The sequence below is a fragment of the Lygodium microphyllum genome, chromosome 18, assembly GCF_053477565.2.
Source record: "Lygodium microphyllum isolate KBCC chromosome 18, Lygodium_microphyllum_v1.1.10, whole genome shotgun sequence".
NCBI classification, from domain to species: domain Eukaryota; kingdom Viridiplantae; phylum Streptophyta; class Polypodiopsida; order Schizaeales; family Lygodiaceae; genus Lygodium; species Lygodium microphyllum.
In genome coordinates this window covers 44023267-44044217 of record NC_141152.1, presented here as the reverse complement: position 1 = coordinate 44044217, position 20951 = coordinate 44023267, and the positions used below count along the sequence as shown (strand labels likewise).

The 20951-nt window shown below is 38.8% G+C and overlaps 1 protein-coding gene across 3 annotated transcripts in view; it reads right to left on the bottom strand.

Moving 5' to 3' along the window:
* Positions 1 to 12375, bottom strand: part of LOC148020815 (uncharacterized) — a 96033-nt gene extending 83658 nt beyond the window's left edge. Inside the window, exons 1-3 of one of the 3 annotated variants that reach the window (XM_087699460.1) lie at positions 12039 to 12375; positions 11738 to 11855; positions 11074 to 11177 (exon numbers count right to left, since the gene is read on the bottom strand). In XM_087699460.1, coding sequence (XP_087555586.1) covers positions 11074 to 11177; positions 11738 to 11855; positions 12039 to 12128 — 312 coding nt within the window. In that variant the 5' untranslated portion in view covers positions 12129 to 12375. The remainder of the gene's footprint in view (positions 1 to 11073; positions 11178 to 11737; positions 11856 to 12038) is intronic. The other 2 variants (XM_087699461.1, XM_087699459.1) reach the window with 2 other exon arrangements.
* Between the last annotated feature and the right edge of the window lie 8576 nt (positions 12376 to 20951).

Here is a 20951-nt window from a genome sequence, read left to right as displayed (position 1 = left end):
CAAGAAGCCATGACTATTGTGCTGTCTTGGAGTATTCTTGCTCTTCCTCTAAGACATGCAGCTATGACCAATAAGATAATCGCATGATTCATGTGATCACATGACCACATTAATCGCGGCAATGACAGTCACTCTGCCAATATCGCATGATACACTACCAATGTCACATGACACACACAATGCCAATGCCACCTATAGTGCGTACACAACCATCAACACAAATGGTAGCAGCCCTGTTAGGTCCATACGAGCTTCAATATTCAACATGATACGTGAAACATTGTTGCCACCTTTGCACAAACTAGCGCACCTCCAACACATGCCATGAGGATTACATAGATGCTTAAGGATGGCCACACTTTGCTTCTTTAATTATGAATGAGAGAGGGAGAGAGAGAGGGGGAACACACACACACACACACACACACACACACACACACACACACACACACACACACACACACACACACACACACACACACACACACACACACACACACACACACACACACACACACACACACACACACACACACACACACACACACACACACACACACACACACACACACACACACACACACACACACACACACACACACACACACACACACACACACACACACACACACACACACACACACACACACACACACACACACACACACACACACACACACACACACACACACACACACACACACACACACACACACACACACACACACACACACACACACACACACACACATAAAGAGAGGGAGTGAGGGAGGGAGCGAGAGGGGAAGGCCTCATGACTACTCCTAGAGAGGAGAGTGTTTTTCTTGAAGGACAAGAAAGCATCCTCAAAGAATGCTCTTCCTTTTCTTGATAACTTTTTTTCTATATGAAGGAAAATAGATACTTATAAAAAACTGTAAACATCCTTCTAGGGTTCGAGCTCAAAATTGGAGCTTCAATCATTTGGTTAGGGCCACCAACCAAAGCTTCAAACAATATATAGAAAATATTCTAATCTTTTTCCAAGATTTGTCCATATATATTGAGGGGATTTCCAACTCATCCACTCTCATTGGATGTAGGAGCTATACAAATAGCCATTATATATTATACCATTTTAGGTTGAAAAGTATCCATGTCCCTCTTATAGTTTCATCTATATCTCTCAATGGATTGAATGGTAACAAGAAATTACTTCAAGAAATAGATATCTACCTATCCTACTATTTTTGCCTCAAAAGAAGACACTAATTCCTTGATACACTTGTAAGTGAGTTCTTTGGTTAGATTATTATTAATTAAGGTTGAATGTGTAGTTGAGGGAACACTAGTGTGGATAGAGGTTATTGCTATTATTGTTCTCTAATATAGTGATGGATATAATTTTCAAAGTTGGAGCTATGCTTTGCATTAGTAAGAAGCAACATATAGTTGCTCTTTCTTCAACCAAAGCTAAATACACAAAGGAACATGTTATGCTACATGTGAGACCTTATGGTTGAGAAGAGTTCTTGGTAGATATGAGAATAGTGTAGAAGGGGACTAGAAAATCACTATATGGCAAACGAAGTTACATTGCAATTGCAAGAAAGTAAATGTTTCACACTTGCACAAAACATATTGATGTTTAATATTATATAGTGCAAGAAACTTAATGTTTTACACTTGCACAAAAAATATTGAAGTTTAATATTATTTTTTGAAAAATAGTAATAGCAAGATATTCATGAAGTTTCTTTAATTTCATCAAATACCTCCTTTCCAACCTTCCTCTTTATTTCAACACCAAATCAAGCCTTAATTCTTTGCTTTCATGCCTCCAATTTCAAATGACATGGATGTTTAATAAAAATCAACCAAAATAGCTTAAATGAATATGTTGGTTTGATTTGGACACCTTCTCTCCAACTAACGTAAATCATTCTTTAACCCAAATAGAAATGCTTGCACTAAAGAATGCATAGATAAATTCTCATCTTTGTTGAAAATGTTCTTTTCATAACCAAGACAAATATAAAGAGCTTAAAGGGCTTCCTTCCTGTTGAGATTCAGCAATCACACTCACTAGCAGCCTCTTTGTATGGAGCTTCAGGGCCAAGGACATGCAGGCTTACCTATCCCATATGCACAGTGGTGCCTACTGCAGTTTCCTACTTTCCTATAAAGTATTGTACTTGCTTCCTTTTCTTAATGCAATGATAGTACTATTTTCTTTTCAGTAAAGTGTTAGTGTCATTGTCCACATACACAAGATTGTGTTTATGAGTCCAAGTCTCAATCTTGGAACCTAATTCACTTGTGTAACAAACAGTGTCTTTGTCTTCTCCATCATGAGTCCACTCTTCTCCTTCCATCCACCATAACTCACTGCCATGTCCTGGATCCCGCTCATTTTGACATGGTATCAGAGCACAGATGGGCATGGCACTACTCCTTCAGCTCCATTTCACTTTCATCTAGCTCAGCTTGAGCTCAGTCCAGCTCAAGACTTCAACTTCTACTCTTTTTTCTCACTGCCTTGTTTGGCAGCCATAGCCAAACCTGCACCTACCTGCCTTTGAGCTCAGGCAATATCTCCCCAAGCTCTCTTCTGGAGGATTGTTCCTAAACTCCGTGAGCTTCTCTATGTTGCATAACAGTCCAACATTGGGCTCCTATAACTCCAGCATTGTCATTCTTCTGTGCTTCTATCCTGTGGCCACCATAGTCAGCCTGGACATACCTCTGATAAAGGGCTAAGATCTCCCTCTACAAGTCAAATTAGCTTATGACCTCTTCTTGGAAGATGTTCCCCAACATTAGACGCAACTCCCTATCACATTAATTGATGACATTGTTGCTCTCTGGCCCTGGCATTACAAAAATTGACTGTGCCTGTCCTAATATGTGCCGTTTCTGATCGAGCTCTCTGCGCGCACCGTACTCCCCGCGATCTGATCGATTGTTATAGGGTTTTGATAGCCCTTGAAGTAAGCTTCCTATACATGTAAAAAGTTTGGGAAATGATCAACTACAACTCCTGCAATCTGCAAAAAACCAGGCCCCTGTCTCAAAAACCCTAATTCCACCATAGCCAAAATCTCCCAAGCTCATTTTTTCTCTCATTTTCTCACTCTGCCACTAAACCAAGCTAAAGCCCACTCTGACCCACTGTCCCAGCACCAAATCAAGGAGGGGAAGGACCTGACAAGATTGAAGAAGGACCGAACAACCCCGAACAAGAAGATTCAAGCTCAACATCAACACAAACATAGTGTATTTTCACACTGTCATTACCTGTGTCTCTTGACACATTGTAATTTGCTCTTCCACTGATAAAATCTCAGAATTCTAGAGTTGATTTGCTGCTTCAGCCATCCAACATGGGAAAAGACTCTCCAAATGCTCGGTTCAAGGGAGTCGGGTTTCACACCTAACAAACCCGCATCAAGCTCATTCTGATGAAGAAGGGTCTTTGGGCCATTACCAATGGCAAAGAGAAGAAACCTCGGGATGCGAACCTTGCAGTTACTTGGCAGAAGAATGATGACAAGGCACAAGCCATCATTAAACTGGAATTGGATGACAGCTACATCCATCATGTGGATGCCTGTGACATGTCCCATGGCACTTGGGATAAATTGGATACCTTATTTGGTGCACAGTCAAAGTCGTATAAGTATGGTCTATTGATTGAATTTTTTCAACTTGATATGAAGCCTCATACATCCCTGGCATCCCATCTGAACTACATGGAAAGCCTGCTTACTCAACTTGCAGGGATAAAGCTAAAAATGGATGAAGATGTTTGTATTGGTGTCTTGTTAAAAAGTTTGCCTCTTGCTTATGATAATGTATCAACCACTCTAACCAATATGCCTGATCCTCAACTTATTGACATTAAAGCCTCTCTGCTAGAGGAAGAAAAGAAACTTAAAAGCAAAGAAGAGCCTAGCACTTCAAAGGATGAACAAATGTTATATGTAAACAACAGATACAAAGGTAAAAAGGAACCACTCTTCTGTGACTTCTGCAAAAGGACCGGACACACTGAGAAGTTCTGTCATGCTAGAAAGAGGTCCCAAAAGGCCTATCTTGCAGCTATGAAAGAAGAAGAAGACCATGGACCAAAAGATGAAGATGAAGACCACTAGGATCGGAAGGACAAGACTCATCAGTCCTTCTACTCTCATTGCTCTGATAGACTGTTTTAAAAGCCTTGTATTTCCTAGCCCTAATGCTTCTTGCCATAAGCTTTGTAAACTCCTCATGTAACTTGGCATTACAGTCCCTGTACACTTTGTGAGGCCCCTGTTACAGCCTCTGGATGTCCATCATGTTTTGGTGACCACACTTAGCCTTTTCTGCGACAGCCTCTGGTGTCTACCATGTTTGTGGTGTGCCCACACTTTGCAGGTGGTTCTCATTATAGCCTCTACACACTTTGTGCCTTTCTAGTTGTGATTGAGGAGGGGTGTTGAGATTCAGCAATCACAATCACTAACAGCCTCTTTGTATGGAGCTTCAGGGCCAAGGACATGCAGGCTTACCTATCCCATATGCACAGTGGTGCCTACTGCAGTTTCCTACTTTCCTATAAAGCATTGTACTTGCTTCCTTTTCTTAATGCAATGATAGTACTCTTTTCTTTTCAGTAAAGTGTTAGTGTCATTGTCCACATACACAAGATTGTGTTTATGAGTCCAAGTCTCAATCTTGGAACCTAATTCACTTGTGTAACAAACAGTGTCTTTGTCTTCTCCATCATGAGTCCACTCTTCTCCTTCCATCCACCATAACTCACTGCCATGTCCTAGATCCCGCTCATTTTGACACTTCCTTGCAAAGCTTTGTAAGAGATTGCAAAATAAAAGGCTACTTTGGTGTCCCTTTAAAAATTTTATATGATTTTAGTACTAAAAGGCTACATTGATAGTCTTTATGGTTCAGCAACCTAGCAATAAATTTTGAACATATCTACTACGAGCATATGAATGAGATATTTTTCCATTGGAACCATCAGAAAAAGGTGATTGCCCAACCCCTCGGTGTGTTATACCTATTACATCCTCTCAAGGGGGTCACTCATGAATATATGCGTGTATCATGTGGATTCAAAATAAGGGATTTTTTAATTGTTGATTTTATACATTTTTTACATATAGAAGGGTGTCATATAAGGGGTTTACTTACAAATTGAATGGAAAAGGGTTGTATTTTATTCAAGAAAAATTCACATATGAGGATATTTACTAATAGGCCTTGAACTCACGTGATATAGAGGATATTGGTATAGTGAACCCCCTTATAATGCCCTCCACTAACTTTACTTTATGCCATCCTCTATAGAGAAATTTATTCCTTGTGCAATTAGTCTCTTTAGTGAAAGAAAACCCACTTTATGGCTAGCCTAAATGCATTTTCCCTCATCTAACAAGTTATCTTTACATCTAGATAGAAACGTATTTTTTTATTCTAGGGATACAAAGTTCTTTGGAGTTTCTATGAGTACTCAAGCCTTTGAGCTCCCTTAGACTTTTGTGCTTTGTATTAGCTTTTGTTGGTTTGTAGCATAGTTTGGTGTACTTTAGTTATTGTCTCTATAAAATGTTTTGTTCAATTTTTCTTTCAATATTTTGATGTCTCAATAACATGCTTTGGCCTCCTTGCTTCAATATTCATTGTTTAGTTTTTATAAATCCTTCCTACATGCTACATGCTATGGTATAGCAAGAGTTTAGGGCCATAACATTTTCCTAGGTTGAAAATCTATGAATTCATTCAATTAAATTATTTTTCTTTCTTGTTTTGTTAAATAGCTCTTGTGACTATTAATGCATTTTATTAGATATGTTGCTTTGCTACTTAAGACTACGAAGGGATGCACAACCCAATCTGAGGAGGAACTTTACATGCCCCTCAATGATCTAGAGCCCGTTTAGAGAGCCTTATCCACCATTTTATCCTTACACAAGTGCCTGTGTATGGAGGATTGAAGACAAGATCTTGCTAAAGAAACAAGCTATTTTTTGGCTCTTATAGGAAACTCACATATCATTACAATTAGTAGACAAGAAGTTACATGTGTTACAAGGATTTACAAGCATTTGCAAGATGTACGTAGGTATTTTAGGGTATTTTTAAGTTCCTATAGGTGAAATACATGCCCCATAGGGTGGTACTAAGTACCTATAAGTTTGAAAAAAAATCCTATAGTGTTTTTAATGTAAAACAAGGGTTTCATAAGGTGTAAAACTACTTTGGACAATCATGGAGATTCATTTTTAGAATTTTACATCCTTCCTCTAACAAAAAAATTGATATCTCATTTTGAAGAGGGCATCATCACCTTCGATTTGAACCCAAAAGTTCAGGATTTGGACAATGTAGTCAAAAGTTAAAGCCATTTTAGTGACTGTGAGTCTAGTGTGGACAATACCTGAAAATGGTAGGTAACAGGGGAAAGCAGGACAAATGAGAACCTACAATAATAACTTAGGGACTCTATGACAAAGAATACTCAAGGGATCATCATGAGGATTTGCAAGAGCGTAGACCATATAATACTCCCAATGCAACCCTTTATAACCATGAAACCTATCATGTTGTTAAACATCATGAGCTAGTGTCTAAGATTGATTAGGTGGTTGAGCAAATGGCCCACTCTAGTTCTCAAATGGACAAAGCTACTGATCATATGGCCCAATCAACCAAGGAGTCATTAGATAAAATTTTAGCCCAAATTTCTCAATTGTTGGCATTACAATGGACTAATAGATAGTAGAGATAAGTCTAAAGCAAGGTAGCCTTTTCAGCCCTTGAATATGAGTTCACAACAAGGTATATTTAGAAGAAAATAGCTATTCCTAGAAATAGCTATGAAGTGGGTGAGCTTTCTCAAAGAAATGAAGAATCTATTACAAGCACTCACGTTACAAATTCTCAAGGATTAAGAGGTCAACCAAGTGCAAGAGTAGATTTCAACCTACACTTATAAGGGATAACTTCGGTCCTAGTGGAAGTTATTTGGATTAGCATTATAATTCACAACAAGCTTCTCATGGATAGCAAGCCTTTAATGAGAGGGAACTCTGAGATGAGATTATTTTAACCAAACTCAATGGGCATTCTTCATTCCCATTAGACCTAGAAGAATGGATTTCAAAATTAAAGTCTTATTTTGACATCTATTCACAATCAAATGATCAAAAAATCCACTTCGCTAACCTCCATTTAGAAGGTTTTGTGCATACACTATCAAGGTACATAAAGAGGAAAATTTGGTGAATCAATAGATGGGAAGACTTCAAAGCTGAAATGGCCCAAGTATTTGTCTCACTTGTAGAAAAAGAGAACTTGGCTAGGAGATTGTATTAGCTTGACCAATGAAAGTTGTCAGTGAGAGAGTACACCAACTAGAATTTGACCATATATGTAGAGAGTGTTAGTGAGATGATGCAAAACTACAGAAGTACATTTATGGGCTAGAACCTAGTTTATCACTTTATGCAATGCAAAAATGTCCTCCACGCTCTTTCAAGCAATTGAGTTGGCTAAGAGCTATGCCTGCAAGTACAAGAGGAATGCAAATATTCAGTGAAATTTTTTACAGACCAAAGCTATCATAAAATAAGAACAATTTGGAGGAGGTTTTGGAGGCAACATTGTGTTTTATAGCAACCCTAAAGTTCCAACTTATCCACCTTTTAATACCATAAGGCAGCAAGGAAATTTTAAGATAGTAGTTAGTCCCAAAGTAGAGAGTAAACAAGTTGAAAATAGGCCAAGAAATACTTTAGTCCAAGCTAGATAGAAGTTTTTTCCTATGGATCTTTTCAAAGATTGCAAGGAGAAGGGCCTTTGTTTCAAATGTGGGGAAAAGTATACTACCAAAATCATGCCAATAGTGTGTTCAAGAAAGCTAAAGTGAATAGCATGTTTATCATTGAAGAGTCAAGAGATGAAGATGAGATTCCACTTGTGCTAGATAATGCTAAAAATGAAGATTATGATGATGATAGTGGACAAGACCAATTTGATGATCCTCAAGGAGGATTTCCTTTTGATTCAAGTGGCCACATAACTTTTGATTCACATGGATAAGAGGATATAACCCATTGCATACTACCACTTTAGCCTATTAGATATCTACCTCAACAAGATTGTTGTCAAGAATAAGTATCCCATCCCTAGAGTTGATAACTCACTTGATGAGCTTAAGGGGGCAAAGCACTTTACAAAGATAGATTTGAGATCATGGTACCATTAGATTCACATAAGAGAGGTTGATGAAACTAAGTCAACATTCAAGTCTGATCAAAATTTCAATCATTTCCTAGTTATGCCATTTGGATTGAAAACACTCTAGCCACCTTTTAGAGCCTCACAAAAAAAATATTGCAACCCTTCCTTTTCAAGTTTGTTTTAGTATTCTTCAATGACATCATCATCTACAACAATTCATTGGAGAATCATTTGACACATATAAGAAAAGTGTTTGATGGTTTGATGTAGCACATCTTCTTTGTTAAGGAGACTAAGTATTCATTTATACAAATCGAGGTGGAGTATTTGGGATACATTGCTTGTGAGAAAGGAATAAAGGTTAATCCTAAGAAAGTGCAATGTGTTAAAGAATAGCCAACACCTATAGATACCACTTCTCTTCTTGGTTTTCTTAGTCTACCTTCATTCTATCGAAGGCTTGTTAAACACTATGCAACTATTACAACATCTTAATAGATAGGCTCAAGAAAGAAGCATTCTTCTAGGATGCCACAGTTGATTAGAGATTTAATGTATTAAAGCAATTTCTTACTTAAGCTTCTATTTTTGTTTTCCCTAACTTTTCAAATGAGTTATGTATCTAGTTAGATGCAAGTGGACAAGGCATAGTTGCACTTTTACTTCAAGAGCATGTAATCATTTCCTTTGAAAGTCGCAAACTCACAAAAAAGGATATGAAAATAAATGTTTATGACCAAAAAATTCTAGTTGTTTCTCATGCAATCAAGAAATAGCACCACTATCTATATCGCGATAAGTTTTGAGTGAAAAGTGATTGTCAATTTCTTAAATACTTCCTCTCACAGCCTAACCTCGCTCTAAGAAATGTAGATGGGGTGGCTACCTTACAAATTTATACTTTTGTTATCACTCATGACAAGGGCAATGATAATATTGTGGTTGATTCTCTTTCTAGAATGTTAGCATGCACGGTTTCAACTATAACTGAGCTTGCTCAAAGCTAATAAGACTCAAATAAGTTGAAGGTCATAAATTTCATATACTTGTTCACTATGTTTTGGTATCATAAAGCTATCGTGTAGGTTAGTCTGTAATTTCACAAAGTCCACCTTCACAAATGTTGAACATCCCCTTTGAATAATCACACTTGGATCATCCCTCACCACATGAGATCTCATACTCCATTGGATTGAGCCCTTATGCTATCAAATCTAGCTTCATGATAATACACATATCCCCAAACTCAAGGTATTGAAGCTACAAATCATGCATCAACCGTAGTCCTAAATCAAGACAAAGACTCAAGAAATATATTCATGACTCAAAGGAGAACCCTACTAGCCATGGGAGAAAACCCTTGGAAAGTCCAACTTGGGTTTTCTCCCATGGGAGAGAACCCTTGGAAAGTCAAAGGAGAACCCTGCTAGCCATGGGAGAAAACCCTTGGAAAGTCCAAGGAAACTAATATCCAAATCCTTCCTATTGAGACGTATAAAACCATCTTTATCATCAATCACTATAGCCAATCCATGTGACACCAATCCATTAGCTCTATTTATGATTTCAAGAGAAAACCTCACACCATCGAGGGAAGGAGCATAAGATACCAAAATTATATCTTAACAAGTTTACTATGAAGATTTATTATCCCATACTAAGAATCAATAACTTGCTTTGATAAGCTTAAGGGAGAAAAGAACTTTGCAACAATTGACTTGAGGTCATGTTACCATCAAATAGGGATGAGTGAGGGTGATAAAGTGAAATGGCCTTTACAACTAATCATGGGCACCTTTATTATTTCTTGGCTATGCCTTTTTGGATAACCATTTCCCTCACCACACTTCAAAATCTCATAAACAAGGTCTTACAAGGTTTCTCTTCAAGTTTGTATTCATAAGGAGGAACATCTTACACATATGAGGATGGTATTTGACATCCTTGAAAAGCACCAACTCTTGGCTAAGTAAAGCAAGTGTCATTTACAAAACAAAAGTAGAGTACTTAGGACACATTGTGAGTGAAGAAGAAATCAAGGCTGATCCAAACTAGGTGAAATGCATTTAAAAATGCCATTCCACAATCACATGAACTTAAAATAAATTCATGCATTTCTCCCGACAAGTAAATTAACTTATTCTACTCCATCAGTGAAGAACCATTACACTTTTGGACCATGCATCTCTACTTAGAGGAGAGTTGCAAAGATAAATTCCTACCTATTCTCAAATCACTTTGATCCCATCCTTTATTTGCAACTAACAAAATTAGAGAGCTCAAACATCTATGACTTATATTCAACCCTTCTCAACTTGAAGCACAAATTATGTCTATTATTTTTCCCAAACCTATTTGTGAAGACTTTTTAGTTTCCAATCTAAAGGTATAGTACTAGCTCAGGACTAGAGAGTTTGTATTCCTGGGTTTCTAGATCAATCAAGGTCATAGGAAAGTATTGGTCCCATGTCCTTGGATTTACAATTGTCTAGATGAAAAAGTCAATTGTGCTTTCTCATATCTTCATATCAAGATATTTCCAATTGCACACAAAAATTAGTAAGTTATTGAATTTTGCATGTATCAAAATAGCTAACTTCCTCATTTACAATAGACGCTCCCTATGTACTATGTTTTGACAAAGTTGAAATAGTGTTAAATTTTAATATCATGAATTACTTTCACAATTCCTAAATCAATATTGTGAATCATATTACTACAAACTCTATCTTTGGTACTCATAGAAGAGCTATGGAATAGTAATTTGTATTCATACCTCAAATGCAATCAAACAATGGGTCCTACGATGAGGCTATTTCTTATGAAAACTCTCAAGAAATTAGGACATACCAGAAAGATAAGTGATAGCATTTTTTGCACTTGAGTCAATTTGCATTGTTCTTTTGATGTGGGTGTTCTCTTAAGGCCATGAAGTGTTTCAGCAAAAGAAGCATCTACAAGACCAGTTGGGCGAATGTTAAAAGTCACAGAAAATCAATTTTTAGATGCTCAATGATTTGTACCTGGGAAAGTGAAACCCAAGGTTTGAATTCACATACGAAGGATACTCAGCCCACGCACAAACCACTAGACTAAGACCCCATTGGCCGAAAAATCTATTTTTGTTAGCTACTACTACATGAATTATAATAAATGTCTTTTTTTTTTTTTAATGTGATACTGTTTATGGCAAGTTATTAGATACACTCATAGCACCCTATATAAGTAGAGCTATAAACAAGTTATTAGATACACTCATAGCACCCTATATAAGTAGAGCTACAAATCCACCAATCCATCCTTCGGAATCGAAACTGGCTTCTTATGCTATGCATGCAGATGCCTTAATTGCTGCTCTAAACGCAGCTGGGTAGTACAATGGAGTACGCATGTAGATGCCTTAATGGCTGCTCTAAACGCTCCTGGGTAGTGAATGTCCATTGTAGATGAATCAATGGAGTCTTTTGTTAATGCACAAAGGGGAGAGAGAGAGAGAGAGAGAGAGAGAGAGAACCGTGTGCCAGAAGGCTGTGTCCTTCTATCAAGAGCATGAGGAAAGCCACGATTTTATCTTTGTACTTCATCAGTACCCTCTCCTGCTGCTGCGTCGTCAAGCTTTTCTTTGCAATCGCCTAAACATCAACAGCATCAGACATTAAATCTCCGGGCCAAGCTCATCACTGAATCTTCCCATTGCAAATTGCCCACCGATTTGGTTTGCCATCATGAATTGGTGCTACACCAGCTTGCGATCAAATATTTTGCCATGAATTTGCAGTTATAATTTGGATTAAGAGGAGTGTTTTTGCTTATACCTCCACATAAAATTGCAGGTGCTTTTCGACTCTGCTGGAGGTTTTCTGCACGAACTTCAAATCTCCGTCGCTTGCCGCAGCTGGCGCCATAGCCGCACCTTCAACTCTCTCTCTCTCTCTCTCTCTCTCTCTCTCTCTCTCTCTCTCAAATGATCTATCTCTGAGAGGATAGTGAATGAGGAGGATATTGGGTCATCCTCCTAAGTGCAAATCCCTCGCTCAAATGGTAGCTTTCATGTGCAGTGATCTCTGTCACAGATGATGCTAACTGACCACCCTTCCTTAGTGCAAAAGCTTGATCCCTCTCGGGTGATGGTGGATGGTGAATTGATGTGCAAATCTCTTCATACTGAAGACTGATATATGCCTTGAATTGCAGACTTAAGAAGCAAAGGAGGCTACTCTATTTGGTATCGCCACATGCTTTACTTTTCTTTATGCTTATCCATGCATTTTTACTTGTTGAACAAGCATGCCCACACAACCAAATATATTGCCCTTGGATAATCATTTACATGAAGGTAGCACTTCCCTTATCTTAAGGACACTATTTTCCAAGGTAAGCCCCAAGAACATTCCTTATAAACGGGAACTTCCTCTATTCCTTGTGTTCTTTAAACATTTAACTATAACGGTTGGGACATGCCTATCTACATGCCCATAATGCTTGCTCTTAGGGCTTCCAATCTTTTTGCAAATACAACCTTTTTTAGTTGGAAATTACAATAATAATATATTTTGGCTTTTTTTCTTTCTCTTTCTCGACTTCATTTTCCCTCTTTATTTCTAGTTCTAGTTCTTTTTCTTTTTCGACTTCTTCACTTTCCACCCACAATTTTCACCCACAAAAAGGCTTATGCTTGGACTATTCTACAAAGGCCCTTAATTAAAATACATGGTATAATCTAGGAGATTAATATACCAGCCAATTGCAAATGGTTAACAAAGAAAACTTTGTCAACATGAGACAAATCTATAATTGGCACTCTCATGAGGCTCATAAAAGATTAGAGCTTCTTACCTCTTTTACTTCACATGAAAGGTAACCATTTCAATAATTATGGAATTGCAATGGAGCAAATGCATAATCCATTACATGGTGCAAGGTTATATTATACATATTAGGAAACATTAAATTTTGACAATAAAATAATTGAGGAACTTATTAGAGTATATATTAGATACACACTAAAAACTAACAAATACAATGCCCTAGATTTTGTCATTTGTATAAATAGCAAGCTTTTATACATCATTATCTGATTGTAAACCACATTATTCATGAAGTTGAATTATAAAGACTATTTACCTATTTGAATAGTATACTTTTTAATGCATAAATGTATTTGTGGCTTATCTCTTTTATGGAAAAGAACACTAATCCTTTCTAACTACTATGCAAAACATTCCTCCTCTATGCTAACATATAAAGTTTCCCAATTGCAAAAGCTTATGTATACTATGCAATAGAAAAAATTTATTGTTTTACATTGATGATGGGACTTGGTGAAGAAACACCCAAGGGTCACATGTCTATTGGGGGTAAAGGCGCCTCTGCCTAGCCGCCTGTGTATTACTACACTGGCAGTACCCGCCACTGCACACTGCAAGTGGTGGGCGCATGTCACCGTCACTTTATTCTTTATTCTTTTAGTGACAGTTTGAATAAAGGAAGGCCCAGTCACACATTGTGACTGTTGGAGTTTCCATTTTCTCTCTCTCTCTCTTTCTTGCACTTGCTCTCCCGCCATAGCTCTTTCGGCTCCATCTCACCTTTGAACTGTTATCAAAGCATGGTTGCTCGAGCATTCCGACTTGTTTCGTGACTCCTTCAGCTTCCTATCAATTACCTACACTCGTTGGGTCTCCTTCCCGGCAACCATAGTGGACTCTCCCAAGCTCCCATCGCTCTTAGCTTCCCAAGCACCTACCCGGCCCATTTGGGCACCCTCAGGGCATTCCTTCAAAGGTATTGGAGCTCTCTTTTGTTATTTTACTTCAATCCACTGGTTTTGTGAACCAGGCAGCCATGTCCTCTTGCTTCTCGTGATGCCTATTCTCTACCAGTGACTTTGCCTTCAAGAGAGAGCTCTTGGGGGTCCTTGACTAGTCCCCCAACCTTGCCTTGACCTTGCCTAGCCCTTCCACATGCCCCAAATCAGTTTGGGCCAGCTTGAAGATTTGAAAAAAGATTTCATTTTTTACTTCAGCCCTCCCTTACCACTTCATTTGGCACTTGGGAACACCCCCTTGATGCTCGACATTGGTGGTTATCATTGGCATTGATTCGTGGACTGATTTACTTCAGTCTAGGACTGTTTTCCAGAGTCCACAGGCAGCCACAAACAGTGTTACATCATAGCACTTTATGTTTATGCTTGGTTGGCATTGACATTGGTTGCTCGGTTGGTCTGCTCCCCGAATGCTAGGGGAATGTATGCCTATGACATGAGATGCTTTTGGGGCTGAATTTGCTCAGTCATTGACTATTTTACACAGTCCATAGGCAACCCAAAATAGGGTAGTCCCCCTATCATTACACTTTATGCTCATGCTACATAGTCATTTGATGCCCGATTATGTCGGTTGGTGCCTATACATATGGGAAAGCATGCCTATGGTTTGTCTATGGTTTTGAGCTTGGATTGAGCCACTGTTTGCTCAGTTTTGGACGTTTATTTGATGCTGGAATATTCAGGGCTGAAGCTTATTTGCTTATGTTTGGATATGCATGTTGGGTTCAAGCTATGTCTTGGATGTATACATTGATGTAGTGACTCTCGGGGATCGACATAGAGCTTGGATTTGTTCTTGAATCATTGGTTGAGCTTGAGCTCACTTCGCATAGCATTGGGATCTTCATCTCTAATGTACTTATGGCATGTACTTTGCGTATGTCTAATCGATCATGGCATGCTTGCCCTATGCCACTACTACATGCCCGTTACATTGTTTGGAGTTGGATGCTACTAAGCCTTGCTTTAGCTTGACATTTGATTGCCCAAAGCTTACTTTGGCTATTTCTCAACTTGCCAGAGTTACAATTTGGATGTACTTGATGTTTATGGATGCTATGTACGGATGCTACACGGCCTATATGCTCATGAGGTCTTATTGATGCTTGATCTTGGATCTTTTGGCACTGGTGCTATCATATGCCCATGTTGAGCTTCTTTGCTTGATATTTACGGCTTTTGTGCCAGTGGGAGCATCTTGACATGCTTGACAAACATTGAGCAAGCAATTTATGCTACTTGAGCATTCAGATACTTGAGACTGGGATCTTCGCTTGGATGTTGCATGGTTGATATGCAGTGGTCCTCACAAATGTAATTGGGCTGATTTGGGCTATGCACTCCCTGAGCATACATCTCTTTGTGTCAAGTCTTGCCAGTGTTGTGTACACTTTGCCCTATTACACAAGGGGTGTGTCGACTTACTGATGAATTCATTTGATATGCATGGGTGTTTGCTCGATGTCCGTATGACTGTCACTTACTGATTTATGCCCGCTTGATGCCGCTTATGCTTTGATAGTTGGTGGTTGACTTGGTGCACTCATTTTGCCTACAGTTTGCTATCATTGTACCTGGCTATAATTTATTATAGCAAGCAGTTATGCATGGACTGACGTGGAATTTTCATGCAGAATCCTCCTGATTTTATGTACTTTTGATGATACTTGGTGGGCAGCATCATTAGCTATCAATTCGTGGTCATTTTGTCTTGGTTTTGGTGGTATTTTGTGTTGATAAACACAAATCTAGAGTTATGCTAGCTATGGTGGATAGAGGTTATACACATAAAACGTGACTGAGATAAAGGATTGTAACTCAAGTGAATTAGGTTCCAAGATAGATTAACTTGGACTCATAAACACAATCTTGAGTGTCACAAAATGATGGTACCTTTTCTCTACTTTGAAAATGGAGCCAAATACATGCTTATATAGCTTTTGGATGGTTCCACTCTCCCTCACTGTGCTTATGGGATTTTAGACATCTCTTCCTAGAGCATACATCATTGTCTCTCTCTCATACAAAGCCACTTATCGGCAAGCCTCTATGGGCCACCATCATTTGCTATTCTCAACACCCCCCTCAAATGATGAGTCTCTACCCTTACTAGATTTTGCTCCCCCTACATGTGAGCATGGACCAAGAGACTAGCTCTTTGGCAACCTAGTCAAGTTAAGGCTTGAAACTTTACATCTTGGTAGGGTTTTTACATCCACTATGGGAAACAAGATCCACTAAAAGGGAAACACAATCCCTTATGGGAATTTCTTTGTCATCAGCAACGAAAGCGATTTCTTCATCTTCTTTTTGGTTGTTGTCTTTTTCTTGGTCTTTTGCTCCAATCTTCGATCTTCTTGCATTCTTTGTTGGTCTTCTTTGTCTTCTTGGACTTCTTTTTCTTCATGCCCTTGTTCTTCACTCTTCTGGTTTGATGCTTAGTGATTTTTCTTGTGCTCCAGTCTTCTTGATGTAATCCTTTTATTTAGTGAGTTTGGGATGGATACAAATGGGTACATTGCATTGGCTTGTCAAACCCTTCTTAACATTTATGAGTTGAAATGTTACATAGATCTTGGGATATGTAGAATTGGCTTTTGGCTTATCATGAGCATTGTAGTGCTTTAGATATACAAAATGAATACATTTTTCTATGGATAGCTCTTGGGCTTGTTGGAATACATGACTTGGCATTACATTGGACATTTTAGGATGATGTAACCAAATCACTTCAAATGCGGAAAGGTCTTACCGATTGGCTTTTTGCACAATGGCAATGTTTAATGCGCAATACTAGTTTCAATAGACACTCAATGACCTATATGCTTATTGAAAGGAGTTTGATTGAGCAGAGTGTGGGAGAGGTGTGAATGGACTTTAAGGGTTAAGTCTTTAACCTTAGCCTTTAGAGGTAAAAATAATATCGACCTTCCAGGTCTCCTCGCTACCCTCAAAGCCTCTATCTTCCCTTTTGGAAACCCCAACATATCAGAAACCTTGAAGAGATTTCATGAGAGCATAGGCGCTTGTAAACTTCTTTAGAGAGAAAATGAAACATCACCAAAAATACTTTTGATTCAACCGACCAAGGCTCGTTTCTGAGAGTGATTGTTAATAATAAGTGCACATCGCTACTTCCTTGATCTGCCAAGAAATCTTGGCTGCCCAACTGTCAAGAACACAGGCGCTTCGTACTAACCTGTCAATCGAAACTAGAAAACGATCCCTTGGTTGCTAGCATGAGTTTCCTGTTTGGAAGCAAGACGACCCCTATAGAGCTTTTGCGAGAGAATAAGTGCATGCTCAATCAGTATATTCATGAAATAGAATGAAAGAGGCAAGGCTTGCAAGCGCAGGAAAAGAAATTGATTGTTGAGATAAAAACAATGGCAAAGGATTTACTTCTTACTCTCAATCTACAGAAGCATTTGAGTGGAAGGCAGATGAGAGATGGTTCCGTTCAGGACGTGATCGTGACCTTTTGCGGGAACCTCCACCTCCTAGTTTTCTTCAACTCCTTTCTTACTTTCTTACTTCTCATCTGCTATTGCTCGAGATCCAGATTGTCAACACCAGTGATGACTTGGCTATGAGCAACCAAGGTGCTCTGGAAGACTTTGATGATGAGGCTCACACAAGAAGAAGAGGCATATTATGATTAATAAGAACAAGAATTTCAAGTGCAGTATTGAAGCTAATCAAGACCTCCCCTTTTCTGACTCTAATGCAGAACTAATTCTTCTTCCTTCACACCTCTTTGATATAGAGGTAGACTCCTTTCTTTTAAGCCAAAGCAGACCTTGGGCTTTAGGCCAAAACAACCCTCACTTGCACTTGAAAATAGGCTCCAAACTTGGCCTTCAATTTCTCTCAATAGAAAGCCTTTCTCTCTCTCTCCTACACCACCAAGCTGATTCTGCTCCTTCTAAGCTAAACCACTATCATTACTGTGAGGACCAAAAATCAAGGCAGTAGAAGTAGAAGAGAGAATGGGTGTGGCTAGACATAGCTCATCATGGCTCTGATACCATGTTGATAAACACAGATCTAGAGCTATGCTAGCTATGGCAGACAGAGGTTATACACATAAAACATGACTGAGATAAAGGATTGTAACTCAAGTGAATTTGGTTCCAAGATAGATTAACTTGGACTCATAAACACAATCTTGAGTGTCACAAAATGATGGTACCTTTTCTCTACTCTAAAAATGGAGCCAAGTACATGCTTATATAGCTTTTGGATGGTTCCACTCTTCCTCACTGTGCTTATGGGATTTTAGACATCTCTTCCTATAGCATGCATCATTGTCTCTCTCTCATACAAAGCCACTTATGGGCAAGTCTCTATGGGCAGCATCATTTGCTATTCTCAACATTTTGGATGTTTATAGTAGAAAACAGCAAGCAATTTTGAATTGTCTACACCATTTTGGACTACAGTATGGCATCTTCTTCCACTGACAATGATGTCTTCAATATCACTAAGCTTGATGGTATGAATTATGCCTATTGGAAGAGCCAATTTTGGCAGGTATTGGTGCAGAAATCTCAAATCTAGTCACTAAGGATGAATGGCGAGCAGCCTAAAACTATTATTGATGATGAATGGGATGAGCTCAATGAGTTATGCAAGTCCACCCTCATCTTGTCTCTCACTAAACAGGTGCATTACAATGCAGTTGAGGAAGCACAGAGTGCTTGGCAGCTTTGGGATAAAATTAAGAACCTCTATGACAAGAAAAGTCTAGCAAGTCATATGTATTGGTTGAAGCAACTTATGGACCTGCGCATGAAGGAGAATATGATGATGTCTGCTCATTTAAGCCAGTTCCATGCTATTCTCAAGAACTTGACTTCGCAGGGTATTACCTTTAATGATGAGGTTACTCCATTGTTTTTGCTTAGAACTTTGAGTGAGTCATGGGATGTATTATGCACTACCTTATGTGCTCCTGCTACTATTTTGAACTTGCCTGATGTAGAGAGTGGTAGGAAGAGATCAACCCTAAGAACTTGGATGCCTCTCATGTGTCGCATGCTTTGACTATTAGAGGCAGAGATAGTAATGGAAAGAATGATCGTGGGTTTGGACGTGGCAAAGACTCTCAAAAGTCTAGGTCTAAGCCGCATGGTAAGTCACACAGTCAGTCTCGTGGGACAAATGCTAATGTGACATGTCATCATTGTGGCAAAAAGGGTCATATATGCCCAAAGTGTCATGAGTTGCACAATGAGAAGGGCAAAGAGAAGGGGAAAGACAAAGTACAGGAAAAGTCATCGATCATAGCATTATGCTTGCGAAATCCAGTGCGAAAATTGAGGAGATAAATGTCATGTGTCACTAAATTGATTGCTTATTATGCATTCTCTATTTAATAAATTTATGTCAATAAATGAATGACTCACTTTTCTTTAAGTATTGATGATGATCTATCATGGCCATGAGACCATTTAGAGACTAGTATTCCTAGTGCATCACTTAATGGAGTGATCAGAGCACTGTGACGGGGATATCTAGTACATGCAGTGCAAGTTATGAAGGGGGAAAGAAGTGTCTACCAAGTGTAAGAGTGTACACAAGAACCAAAGAGTTACACATAAATCAAGATGGATTGAGCTCTAAGAAGAGGAAGTGCATTAGCATTGTGTATATGTATTTATGTGCGCATCTGGGCATGCCTGGGAATGTTTACTTGTGTGTAATGAGCATTGCATTCATTTGGGGTCATCCTCTCCCTTACAAGAAGTCAAGGTTTAAGGTATTTTCTTTCATTAAGAAAGATGAGTGAGGCAATTCTCTCACTAAGAAAGACAAGAGACATTATCCTCTGGAAGTGAGGAGAGAAGTGATTTTCTCTTTCTAAGGTCTAAAATGACACAAGCTTTTGTGTGGAATTCAATCTTAATGTTGAGGCCCAATGCAATTTTAATAAACTCTCCTTATCTATGGCTCAAGGTGGTCACATGGATGACAAGTTAAGAGTACAATTTAAAAAGTTTTTTTTTCTAAATAGACATGGTGAATTCATTTTTAAAATATCTCACGATAGAAAGATGATCTCTAAAAACGGCCCGCCAAGGTTATAAAAAACAATGAGATCTACAACTTTCATGTTGGACATTTTTTCATCCAAGCAACGGACATAGAGATATCTTAAAATTAGTGCTGCAGAGTAGGTCAGGGAATAGCCACATATTGCATGAAGAGATCAACCTTTCCAATCTTGGTACTCAAGTCTCTCTCCAAGAAGAGAAGCTCTTGAAAGCCTAGGCTCTCCTTGGGTGTGGGGGAGGTGAAGGAAGCATCACTTTGCATGCATCCAAGAGGAGAAGAGAAGGAGCAAGTGCTGCAAAAGCCCTGCTGAAATCAAGTTTCAAGGGGAGGAGAGAAGGTGAGTGCTATGGAAGCTCTGCTGAAATCAAGTTCCAAGCGGAGATCCCTATACATATTGTGTAGGAGAGAAGGTGCAAGTGCTGCAAAAGCTCTGCTGAAATCAAGCTCCAAGAGGAGACCCCTACACATATTGTGTAGGAGAGAAGGAGAGACTCAAGAAGGATCAAAAGGTGCAAACTTCCAAGTTATGCAAGTGTTAGCCGGTTGTATACCATGCAAGGAACCATGATCTTTTTCCCAAGATCTACAAGTAAGAATTGGCTTATGTATAATGGAGGAGCTTGCTCCTTGTCAATAATATAACTCCACAAGGGGGGATTGGCCCATCTTCTAGTCCCTAGTGTGTTGTCAATCTCTCTATCTCTCTCTCTATATATATATCTTTATTTTCTCTCATATGTTCTCTCTCTGTGCCAACATAATATTTACCATATATCTTTTAAGTATATAAGAAAGTCGAGTGTGTATCTCAGATCTTATAACAGTGGTATCAGAGTGGGTC